The 13,118-nt window shown below is 42.3% G+C and overlaps 1 protein-coding gene across 3 annotated transcripts in view; it reads right to left on the bottom strand.

Moving 5' to 3' along the window:
* Positions 1–13,118, bottom strand: part of LOC105067191 (zinc finger protein 836-like) — a 30,434-nt gene that overhangs the window by 2,144 nt on the left and 15,172 nt on the right. For 2 of the 3 annotated variants that reach the window (XM_074371026.1, XM_074371024.1), the window contains exon 5: positions 8,120–12,119. Coding sequence is in view for 2 of the 3 variants with exons in the window: in XM_074371024.1 (XP_074227125.1) it covers positions 12,054–12,119 (66 nt within the window). In the remaining variant the exon portion in view is untranslated. The remainder of the gene's footprint in view (positions 1–8,119; positions 12,120–13,118) is intronic. The other variant, XM_074371025.1, reaches the window with a different exon arrangement.

The raw sequence follows: 13,118 nt of genomic DNA, 5'->3' as shown, positions 1-13,118 counted from the left end.
CCGCTCACGGGGCTCGGCCTGCCGCCCACACCGGCTGCCAGGTCCCTCCTGCAGACCCCACAGGCTCCCCTCCACTTTCCCCATTTCTCCGCCTCTCCTCCACGCACGTGCGGGAAACAGGGCAAAAGGGAAAGGACCTCTCAGCAAAGGCAGAGCAACAGGAATACACACAAGCTGCCACCCAAAGGACACTGGGCATTCAGTACGAAGGTCAGGAAATTAGCCCTGCTGGGAAAATGCACCAGCAGCTGGGGACATTATGGAAACCAGTTACAAAGGCATTTGAGTTCAGTGAGGAGGTCTCAGAGATGGCCCTCAGGTTTCCTGTCTCCTGTTCTGCCCACTCACAGGTAAGTAAAAGACACCCTAGCTCTCTGAGGAAGACCTCCGCCCCTCCTTAGGTTCCAGACTTCTGCCCACCCTCAGCACAGTGAGATCACTATCCCTGACTCAGCAAATGAACTGCTGGAAGGCAAAGCTTCCATCAAGGTGGCAACAGGTCCCTGTATGTGCACAGCCTGGAAGACCTGGGGGCTACAGCACAGCAGTGACACAGCACAGTACACATGGGGACACCTCAGGACACTGCATGAGTAAACACAGGGACACCTCAGGACACTGCATCAGTTCTGTAGGGATTTTTAGGACTCTCTACATCTTTGGGCTCCTATTTTGAATAACTAAGTAGCCACGTGGGGTAAGGATAAATTAGAGCTGAAACATCCACAACGAATTGGCAACAGTCCTCACTGCCTACCCTACTCCCTTGAATAATCCTCTGAGGATTATTCAGCCCAACCCACAGTCCCAGCATCTCATCTCATCCCCAGAGTGAGGTGCCGCGGCCATCCTGGGAGGAAGAGGAACACCATGAGCCCTTCAAGGAAAGGAAAGTGGGAAAGACTCCAAGTAACACATGCGGAAGGGCACTTCTGATGAAGGTGATTGATATAGAGGCAATAAGACCTGGGTAATGTGACAGAGATTTGTCAGGAGGGGATGGGGAGACCTCTGTGAGCCTAGACCTGAGGGAGGACAAAGGGCCTGAGCTATGGTGACTTGAAGGCAAAAGGTAAGAACAGGAAGTAAGATCTGAGACAGAAAAGGTGTTAGTGTTTGGGAACAGAGAAAAGGTGACAGTGACCAGGGCAGAGTGAACCCTGAGAACAGGGTGAGCTCCCAGGATGAGGCTAGAGACACTGGCAGGGCCTGGAGGATGACACAGGGCTGTGGAGCCACAGTGAGGATCCAGGACTTTTGTCCTCAGGACAAACAGAAGCTCATCAAGGTCTGAGTACCAACACTGACAGAATCTCTCTTCAAATTACACTTAATGCACAGAAATACACCCGACTACGGTCACTTTTAGTCTGAGCCTATGTTCTTCTCTCCAGTCTAGCATTTCTGTTTTACTTTTTTCATTCTGGGAGGACTGGGACCCACTGAAAATTCTAAATACAAATGGACACTCTCTCCAAAAAGAATTCCCGCACACAGATGCACACCCAATTTAGCCAATCGTTTCAGGGATCACTCCTGCTGAGACTGAGAGTTTCTAGTTGAATCTCTCATCTCCATGTTTCAAGTGGGCTCCCTGAGGCCCAGAGGGAAGACACTTATGAGAAAGTCCTGGGTTGAGTGAACAGAACCAGATGCAACTGAATTCTGAAATGCGATCTCAAAGGGACAATGAACAGTCTGCCCTTCTCATCAGTCCCAGTTAAAACACCAGGACCACAACTGAAGAGCCTGAGTAAAGGAAACATCTCTTCAAGGTCTGATAACACTGGTACCAAACATTTACTCCTTCTTTTCTGGAAGAAAAAAAACCGCAAAGATATAGCCACTGTGCAGAAAACACTGAAAGGGGTCAGCTTAGAAATAAGCTCTGAGTAAACTTCATCATGAAGAGATGGGCTCCGCTGGAATGAGGTTCCAACTCAACCCTGCCCACCCTTCATCATTTGTGGAGACAGTCAAGAGGGACTGGAGGGAACATGTTCATGTCACCTCACAGCTCACTAAGATCAAACAAAAGGTAAAAAAAACTGAATATTAGACGAACTGGTTAAACTAGGTTTTGACTAAATACAAAAGATCATTGACATCTTATCAAATACTCATCAAAATAATCTAAAATTATTTAATAGTTGCCAAAGAAGTTTTCCCATCTGTAAGATAAAGCAAAGTAGTTATAGGCCTCAAAAAATGCTCTGAAACATGTTTTAAAGAGAAATACTTTGTTAATTTTTTTTACCTAAAAATTCTGTTGCCTAAGGTTTTAAAAACTGACACTATACATTTAGAAAAGAATGACATGAGTTGATTATAGACCACCACCAAAACTTATTCCAAAATTTAATAATTATTTATAGGAGAGTAGAAATAAAACTAAGACTTATTACAAACTACAAAATGAAATACATGTAAAGAAAGAAAAAAAGAAAAGAAAGTCCATTACCAAAAAAACCCAAAAAACTTTTAATGTTCTTTTAAAAGGGCACCTCGTACTGAGTCAGTCATTTCTTGTCTCAAGTGTCCTCTCCCACTTCTGAACCCCATGTCAGGAAAAGGGAAGAGGGTGATGCACAATTCAGTGAATCAAATTACTTCCTCTTGACTGAATATGATTTAAAAATTAAAGTTATCTTCTCATACAATTAATTTAAAAATGCACAAGTCCTATCGACAGTTTTCAATTCCCGCTCTCATCTGTATAATTGAAACAAAGTTTAAATCTACTACATTCTGAAGGTACAAATCTCCTCTGTTTTTCTATTTCTCTCTCCGTAGCTCCTTCTCTGCTTTTCCTGGTCCTGCTCGCCCACGTGTTTAGAAAAATGGCGACTAACTAGGATGCCCGACTACTGGAAAAGGCCGTTTTCCAGCGGGGTGGAATTTGGGACGTCACAATACTGGGGAGGTCATACGGCTGACCCCGGTCACCTCCCCCAACGCGGGATGGGGGAAGGGCTGACTACCAAGGGGAGGCCCGCGGAGCATAAGGATCGGCCTGAGGAGGACGCGGGGACAGAGCGGATGGGATCCCAGGAGAGGGCCGGGCTCCCCAGAATCCCGGGACCCGGCCTCACGGGAGCGGGGCGGCGGCGCCGCCCGCCAGGGGCCGAGACGGCGAGGCTGAGAGCGCGAGTCCACCTCGCGGAAGAGGACGTTACATGGGGAGGACGGAAGGAGTAAAGGGTTTTATGAGGGAAAATATCACCAAAGGCCGTGGCAGAAGGCAGAAAAGCCAAGGGCAGGGACCAGCCTCAGGGCGGCTTCAGACGCGAAAGAAAAGATCCCCGACCTGGAGCGGCGCCGCCTGGATTTAGGTGGGGAAAGGGCGGGCGAGGGGATTTTAGGTCCGCAGTGACTCCTACAGCCTGAAGTCGGACTAAAGGGGGACTGCGCGGCCGATTTACAGTATAAACAAGAAAGTTTACATTCGCCCGTGTGACCGTCCCTCGGCGATCCTTGCTTCTAGTTCCGGAAGAAACTGCAAGAGCGGGGCTAGAGGCGGGACTTCCGGGGGCGGGGGCGGGGCCGAGGGAGCCCGAGAAGGAGGGGCAGCGGGCGGGGCAGAGGATGGTGCTTCCCTGTTCCTTGAGTGTGCTTTTTATAAATTATTGTCTTTTACAATTTTGAGGTAAAAGCTTAGCGTTGTGTGGACTAATTATGTCGGAAACGAAGATTTTTTTCCTCCTAACAAGTTCAAAACGGTTCCAATAAAGAGCAGTTTTGGCCAGCAGGTGGCACCCTTGTCCAGCTCATGAGGCTCAAGGAATTCAGTGGTTGGGAATCCCGGTCTGCAGGTGGTCGCTGTGGGGCGGTGGTGGATCCCCGGATTTTCGATTTTTTTTCCCCTGCAAGTGGAATTAATTTAAGCAGTTTAAGGTAATGAGAGTCGGACTTGTCTCTATATTACAAAGTACAATGAGAAATACAAAACTCTCTCTGGTAAGAATGCTCCATTTAAGACTGACACCGTACAGAACAGTTTTTCCTTAAAATTCCTCATTCAGCCAAGATTCCAGCTCAACGCTGTCAGTTCCAGAGACTCAGGGAGAAAACTTGGGGTCTGACACTGAAGGACTAAGGCATGTGATAATTTCAGTCACTAACGGCTATTGATTTTAAAAGAATATTTTTTACATTGTTATAAATTGCATTGTTCTTTTAATCTTTTGGCCAAAGTGTTTTTATTTGCCTTTTTTGTTCTCTATATATATTTATGGAAGTATAGTCAGTTTACAATGTTGTGTCAATTTCTGGCACAATACTTCAATCATATAGGAACATACATATATTAGCTTTCATATTCTTTTTCACCGTAAGTTACAAGATATTGAATATAACTCCCTGCTTTACAGTATTAACTTGTTGTTTTATCTATTTTATTTGCCTTTTAAAACCACCCTTTCCCCCCGATTTTGAGATGTACTTGACATATATGACTGTATGAGTTTAACATGTACATGTTAGTGCTCTAACTTACATATATAGAAATAATTATCACAGTAAGTTTCTTACTTTTTTTTTTGTTATTTTTACCACAATAAGTTTAGTTAGCATCCATCATCTCATACAGATGCAATAAAAAGAGAAAGCAAAAAAATTGTTTTATGACAAGTGAATTATTCATTAAAATACTTGCTGTATTACACACTTGTCAGAATTACCTTTCACTATCTTTCAGAAAAAGATGTTTCTGAAATTATACAAAAGTGTATAACAAACATAATGTACTTTCAAACAATATGTTTCATGTGAGTACAGTTAGAAACTTTTACTTTTTATTTCCAAATTATACTCTATTTTAGCTCTTTTCTGTTTTCTATTTCTGAAAGTTCTGTAAAGTGTGGATGTCAATGCCTGTAAAATAAAGTCTTCAGAAGACATTGGGATTTATTTCCATCTGAAGAATAACTGAATTGCAATAGTTTTAAGGGCATTTAGTAGGCAGGTATATTCTCTTTAACAGGAACCTAAAAGAAAGTAAAATTAGATTATCAAATATACAATAACTGCATTTTGACCCACAAAATTTTTATGGCAATCTTTGAGATCACATCCACTACAAAGTATGTTTTATCACATCCCTGCATGTGAAACATTTCATCCATAGACACAGCAATCATTGAAATGTAATGAAGTTTAGATAGGGAAATTAGTGTATTTAAATATTTTAAGGTAAAATTAGCAGAATATCCTGGGGTAGCACACATATGAATACAAGACGATATGTCACATTTATAAGAGATGCAGTGACTCAGGTAAACTGTGTGAACTTTATTAGCTAGATTACCCTGTATCACACAGTATTTGTAACTAGTCATGTTGGCAAAACAGACTCTTCAGTGTGGACTTTCATAATTCCGAGCAAATAAATTAGTGAATAGTGGAATTTTTCATTAAACAGGCCCTGCCATGCCATCTTTCATTCTTCTCTGCAAAAATCTGCCCCTGTAAACCTGGACCTACTGAGGATCCAAATGCTAAACACAAATTAGCGTTTATAAGTTAATTTAGCAGTTGCCTCATATTTTTGAGAGTAGACAAATAGATTCCAAAACTCCCAGAAGAAAACTTGCTGTTTCTGTCTGTCCATTTGTTTGTTGAAGCCTTTTGGAAAGTCATCCATCCTGTTCAAAATGGAGAACCATTGTTTTAAATAACTGCACCTTAAAGGGCACCCTTAAAAAAAGAAGATTCCAATCCTGTCTGTAGACAATGTAATGTATTCTTTGACTCGTATGCAGAAGTTTCCAAAAGATGAATCACCTTCAAGAAGGTTTTAAAAGATTCCATACACTGTGCAAACAGAAGTTGGATCTACATATGCTTTTGAGTTCAGAGTTTTGAGTTCTGAGACATGGCTAAAAGTTTAGGGAAAATACATGTTTTTTGTTTGCATCTGTCTGTATTTTTATGTGTATCTCTATATATGTATATGTGTATTGAAGGTGTGTGGTATTTTTTTTTCCTCAATTGGGATGGCATTGCTAAAATTACTTTGTAAAAGAACTCTAACTGGCTTAAAAAAAAAAACAAGCACATATAGGAATTAAGGAAATATAACAGAAATCTAACTAAAATGCTTTGCAAGTTCATGCAATGTGGGATTAAATTTTAGTACAGGAAAGCTAGCTTAAGGTTGTCAGTTCAATGAAAATAGACATATCTTTGGAGTTATCAAAACAGAAAATAATACAGGCATATACTTTTTATCCTAGTTGGCTTTTTTGGCCAAAAAGTTTGTTACCTCAGTTAGAAAAGTGTCAGCAATAAAAATAATGTGGTAAAATTTTGTGTAAGTAGTCTAAACAGGAAAGTCGACAACAACTGAACTGAATGGATATGTGTGAGATCAAAGTTTAGATGTAAACATTTTAAATTGCTTTCCCAAATCTTTGGCAACATGAAACTTTATACTTTTGCTAAGTTAAATTAAAAGATGGGTAGTTATTAAATATCTAGATGATTTCCAAATAAAATACCGAAACATTACTAAAAATAGATGCATTCAATTTCGGCTTCCTTTACATAGGAACTAAAGATAATTGAGTTTAATGTTGATAACACCCTGGTGCAAAATTTAAATTTGGGTTTTCTCTCTGAAAAAAAGGAAAATATTTGTTTTCTTAAAGAAAAAAATATTTGAATACTGGTTTGCTCCTAATAATGGATTGTGAAAGGTTCTCCCTTAACTTTATATAAAGTGCTTAGAAAACAAACATTTGTGTTTTACTGGAATTATTTCCTATACTTCATATTGTCTTAAATAGGTCTGTGATTACTAAAAAAAAAAAGCCTAAAACTTCTGAATATAGAAGAGGCCACTATTCCTTACAACTCGATAACCTTTTCTATTTGTCATTGAAATCTTTCAGTGTTGCTTTGAACAAATAGATAATTAAGTATCATTTCATAATGATCTGTCATCCGGTATGCGCAAATGTACAAAACCTTTTGACAAATATTAGTGACACACCTGCTCAAAATCAGTATCTGAGGGAAGACTTTTTGACACTGAAATAACTAGGCGCTTCTCAATGTCCCCTGGGATATTTTGAGATTCCTCTCTCACCAGGTAAAATGTGGAAACAATCAGGTTAAATTAAAATGGAGCTTTGGCAAATTAAACAAACAAACCAAATATTTGAACCTTATATTTGTCTAGATGTATGTTAATGTATTTCAAAATTGTATGAAATTCTTCAAATTCTAAGATGTCTTAAAATAATGTTATCTATCATACTGTTAAAATATACATCACAGAAATAAGCAGATCTGTTTGTTAGTCTCATTATATTGACCTTTCATTAGGTCTTCAATAATAAGCATTTTTAAGACTTTTTGTCATTTACTGACAATATGGCACAACTTTGATGCTGTTGCAAATCTGTTTCATCTTCTGAGAACTTGTCTGAAGGGACTCTGACCATCACTGTGAAATCCAACTCTTGTGAGGAGATGGAATGTAAGTGGAGAAGACAGGCCCTGAAAGAAGGAAGGTACCGGGTGACTGAATGAACAGGTGTCAGGCTGGATACTTCAGAGTCAGACAGATTAGCAAATCCAAAGAAGGGCATTTCAGGAAGCACAGTTGAAACAATCAACTGAGAATATGGCTTTACCTGAGACAGAGCCATTCCTGACCTCTTTTCTCTCCTCTTCCTCCTCTCCTGGGCTTCTTCCTCAGGCAACATGAGTCTTGAGAACTCAGTTTGAAAGTTGGAAAGATGCAGCTTAATGCTGAGAATCAACACACCCCTTCTTGTGCCACAACCACACACACAGGGGAGACCTCACCACGTAGAACACAGTCCTCTGCTGCCCACTGTCCCAGGAGGGACTCAGGAAAGGAAACTCCACACACAGACCAACAAGGGAGTTTCCCCACACTGTTCTCAGATCACCCTCCCCTCCTGGTGAGCCTCTCCCCTACTCGGCAGCAGTGGGCGCCTCAGCTGGACCCAACAGTCCCCTTCAGGTCACAGACCAGGCCCTGATCCATCTCCATGCAAAGCAGAGCCCCCTCCCCCTCAGCCCGGATCCCAGCCCTCAGGATGGGAGGACTGAGTCAGGATGCTCAGTGAGGGACCCAGACTGGAATCACCTGGGGCTCCTTAAATATTAATGAGGTTGAACCCCACACAGACTGAATGAATGGGAATTTCTGGTCTGAGGGTATAAAACATGTATATGCAGAATGCCTGACTGATCTAATAACGTGAAGCGTGGGTTGAGCACCACTCAGAGGCAAGCCCAGCGCACCTCCACTTCCTTTTTCTTTCCCAGCTTTCCTGAATTATATAACTGATGCATAACAATGGTGTTCATATGCAGTGTACAGCGGGATTATCTGACAGATGTCTACACTGTGTAACAATTGTCACAATAAAGTAACTGACACTCCTATCAAGTCACAATTACCAACTTGTGTCTGTGGGGTGAGAACACTTAAGATTTACTCTCAGGAAATTCCAAGTATACAGAAACACAGTGCAATTAACTATAGTGAGCATTCTGTGCATTAGATTCACATGTTGTACTTACTCATTTCACAGCTGAACATTTGCGACCTTTGACCAGCATCTCCCTACTTCCCCCCGCCACCCAACCCCTGGTAACAACTTTCATAAACTATGGCTCTATGAATTGACATTTCTGCTTTCCACATATGTCTGTCTTCTGCAGTGCTAATGATGTCAGAAATAATAGTAAGGTCAGATGTCATAATAATAATTTATGACTAACAGAAACTTCTACATCTACTCATTTCTCAGCAGACTTTTTAAAATTTCTATATCGTGGCTGTTGTGAATAATGCAATCATGTTCACTGGACTGCAAATATTTCCCTCACTATAATAATTTCACTTTCTTTGCGTATCTAGCCAGAGGTGGGTTTCGTAGATTGTGTGCCTGTTCTATGTTGAATTTATTCACTAACCACCATATTGTCTTAGATAAGGGCTGTACCATTTAACATTCCCAACAGCAAAGCACAAGGGTTCCCTGTTCTCTGTATTGTACGTGTGTGAGCGCCCACGCACATGTTTTGAGACAGATAAGGAGAGGGAAGTAGAGGAACCATCGCTAGTATGGCAGCAATAACGTAGTAGCTACTCCTTCCCAAAAGGATGAGCTCTGCACTGCCTATCACTGGTGTTGCTGGCCCTGATTCTTGGAACAATCTTTCCCTGCATCAAAGAACTCAATGGCCCCTCTCAAACTGTGTCCACAGACACACCTAGCAGAGTTCCTCTAACGAAAACCTTCTGCCATTTGAAGCTTAGTGCTCATAACTTCCCTTATAGACTCAAGTGAACTTACAAACGCTCATGGAATCCAAGTCTCCATAAAACCCATATCCACTCATCCTGCTATAAAATACCAGAAAACATCCCAAAACCTACTAAATCGTGCCAAAGGGGAAAATATATATGAAGACACCCAAGGAACACCTAGATGCAAAACACCATACTTTCATTCCCAGTGATCACAGATCACACACTGTCATCTCCAAACACTACAGATAAAAGATGTTCTCAGTGATAAATGTGCCCCAGTGAGAACCCCACATCAACCAAGGAAACACTCCAAATTCTCCAATTTTATATCTTTCATAGTGCATCTAAAGCTTTCTTTATTTGCAACCCAAAATACTAAGAAAAATAACAAAAAAACAAAGACTATAAAGTTTAAATACTAAAAAACAGTAAAAAAAAAATTCTCTAAAATTTTCTCTTTATTACTCCTTACTCAGCCTCCCAATAAACCTTTCTCAGCTCCAAACTCCATTTCTGTTTGTTTGGCTTCAGTGTGTCTTGGACACACAAAGTGTCACTCGCTAACACCTACTCTCTGTGTGAAATGCCTCACGGGTGTTACCCCCACTCCTATGCTGATCCAGCGCCCCTCTCCTTATGTTGCTCTCCAATCCGTGCAGATCCGGGTTTTTTATTCACTTCTCTATTCATTGGCTACATTTATGGCTAAACACTCTTTCATTTTACTGTCTCTCGGCAAGATCTGCCCTTCACCCCAATCCATCAGTTGACAAGGTCCCAGGTGATAAGGAAAACAGCGTCCCTCTTTTGGAGCACTTAGTGAAGCTGCCCGTCTCTCCCCATCAGATGGAACCCAGCACTCGTGCTCCCTTTACTGAAATCACCCAGCACCTGGAATGGATCCTGGAGCAGCTGCCTGAGCCAGCCCCCATCCCCAGGGCTTCCCTGCTACACAGTCAGGGTAAGTGGGCACAACTGAATGTTGCCTCTCTCTTCCTTTGAACTCGGAATTATCTGAGGAGACCAAGTGTATCTGTTAGTTGAGAAGGCTGGGTGCACGAGGAGGGCAAGAGGATTACTCAAAGAAAGTATAGTTCTCTAATTCTAGAGCCTGAGGGAGGAGGACAAGGAAAGAAGAGGTAAAGAGGGCTGGGGTGACATCTCCCCCTTTCATCCTCAACATTGCCACTGGTTCTCCCTCATTTTCTCCTTCTCAGTCTCTCTCTCTCTCTCTCTCTCAGTGGCCCTTTATCTCTACTTTTCCTGATCCCCTTCGCCAGGAACAGAAAAGACCATTTCCAGCTGGGTGGGATTTGGGAACCAAACAACACTGAGTGTCATATGGCTGGTCCAGGTCACCTACCCCTACACGATGTCAGGGATGGGTTGACTGTGAAGAGGACGCCTTCAGAGCATAAAGGCCGATCTGAGAAGGATCCAAGGAGAGAGAGGCTTGGACTGGAAGGTGTCTCAGGAGAGGGCCGGGCTCTCCAGAATCCCGGGACCCGGGAGAAAACGTGGCCTCACGGGAGCGGAGAAGCTGGTGCTGCCCTCCAGGGGCGCAGAGGGTGAGGCTGGGGCGCAAATCCACCGGGAGGAAGAGGACTTTAGATGGAGGGGACAGTGGGAGTAAATGGGTTTAAGAACAAAAATATCTGGCAAGGCATTGTCCATGAGAGAGGAGGGAAGGGGACAGGGTATAACCAGTAGAAGAATGACACAGCAATTAGCACTAAGATGGCGGAAAGGTCAACTCCCACTAGACTTAGAGCCTCCTTATAAGCTCATTGTAATGTATTAACATGGTAAATGGCACTCCCACACTTGCCAGGACAGTTTCGAAGCTAACCATGAAAGATCAAAAACTGAGTGATGGCCCCATTTCTGGGAATCCCAGCCCATTCCCCAAAGGGGTTGTAATAATCCTCCACTTACTAACATATGAAGTTATCAAGTCCATAAAAGCTAACCACCCTGCACCTCAGGGCCTTCCTCTTGCCTTTTGAGATCGCTTCCATTCGTCTGTGGATTCTCTCTCTCTCTCTGAATAAGTCTACCTTCACTCTCTTATAACTCACTCTTGAATTTTTTACTGCAGGAAGCCAAGGACCCTCACTTGGTCAGGCGCATGCCAAAGACCGGCCGAAGACCTGAAACACCGCCATCCACTCGCGCCCCACTGTTCCTGTATCATCTCCTTGGACTAAACACAGAAAAGCCGAGGGAAAAGACCAGCCTCAGAGTGACTTCAAACCCAAAGGAAAAAATACATCACCTGCAGCAGCGATGTCTGGATTTACATGGCTGAGAGCTGGGTGCTGGGATTTTAGGTCTGTAGTGACCCTCACACCCTGAAGCTGGAATAAAGAGGACGGAACAGCACAGAGTTGCACTAGAAAGCAGAGCAGCGTGACCCTCCCTCAGCGCGCCCCACTTCCGGATCCGTAGGAAACTGCGCACGCGCGGAGGCGGGACTTCCGGGAGCGGGCCCTGGCGGAGCGCTAGCGGAGGGGCGGGGCTAGTGGTGGGGTTAGGAGGGAACCCAGATAGAGCTGGAGGGCGGGGCAGGGGCGGGGAGGGGATGGTGCGTCCCTGTACCTTTACCCGCTTCATTCGTTACAGTCTGTTGCAGTTTTGAGGTAAAAGCTTACACTTCTGTGGGCATTTATGTCGGAGACTAAGATGTTTCCTCTTAACAACAACGGCTGCAGTAAAAAGTTGTTGCTCGCGTGCATGGATCATGAGACTCAACACCAATTCAGTGGTTGGGAACGCGGTTCTCCAAGCCGTTGCTGTGGGGCCGTGGTGGATCCAGGAACACTTCCTGAAAGTAGAGTTAATTTAGGCTCTTTAAGGAAAGAAGAGCTGGACTTGTCTCTGTATTACAAAGTAGAATGAGAAATAGACATAGGAGATTTTATTGAACAATGGTAGTGAATCTGATATAATCGCAACGGTCTTTATAAGAAAAAGGCAGGTTAAGTTTGACTCATGTAGAAATTGATGATGTAATGGAAGCATGTCAACAGAGATAAAGAAGGATTTTATGAGGCTACCTTGCTGCCTTAAAAGAAGGAGGAAACGGACCAAGAGGCAAAAGATTATGTGGCCTCTGGGATCCAGGAAAGACAAAGAAACAAATTTTGATATGGAGTATCCAGAAGGAACACAGTGCTTTGCACTGGACTCATTTTACATTTCTGACCTCCGAATCAGAAGAGAATATATTTGCTTAAGGCTCTCAATTGGTGGTAATTTGCTACAGAAATAGGAAATTTAATGAAATGATGTATGTACAAAATCAAAAGAATCCCCACAGATTTCTAGAAAAAGCCTAATTTGGAAGGTGGCAGGATACAAGAACAACGTTTAAAAATGTATTGCAATTTTACATACTAGCATCTCAGAAATTGAAATTCAAAATATAATACCACGTGAAGCCTCAAAAAAAGAAAAATGTGTAAATCTAAAAATATATGGACTTTTTGCTGAAAATGAACAAAATAATAGTGAAAAAAATTAAACATGACCTTTTTATGTAGGTCATCCTAGAGAAACATACCATATTCATTAAACTTTTAGAGAAACACATAAAATTCATTGATTGGAAGGCACAACATAGAAACAGTATTAATCCAATTTGATCTACAGGTTTAATGCATTTCCAATCAATATTTTTTGTAGCCACAAACAAGATAATTCTAAAATTAACATGAGAAGCAAAACACCAGAATATCTGAAAAATGCTGAAGTGGTTGGAATCACTCCACATTACCTCAAGACTGCTAAGAAAATAGCAATTGCTAATAAAAAAGTTCCCATT

The sequence above is a fragment of the Camelus bactrianus genome, chromosome 9, assembly GCF_048773025.1.
Source record: "Camelus bactrianus isolate YW-2024 breed Bactrian camel chromosome 9, ASM4877302v1, whole genome shotgun sequence".
NCBI classification, from domain to species: Eukaryota; Metazoa; Chordata; class Mammalia; order Artiodactyla; family Camelidae; genus Camelus; species Camelus bactrianus.
The sequence above is the reverse complement of the archived record's forward strand: the minus strand, read 5'-3'. Positions and strand labels throughout refer to the sequence as shown.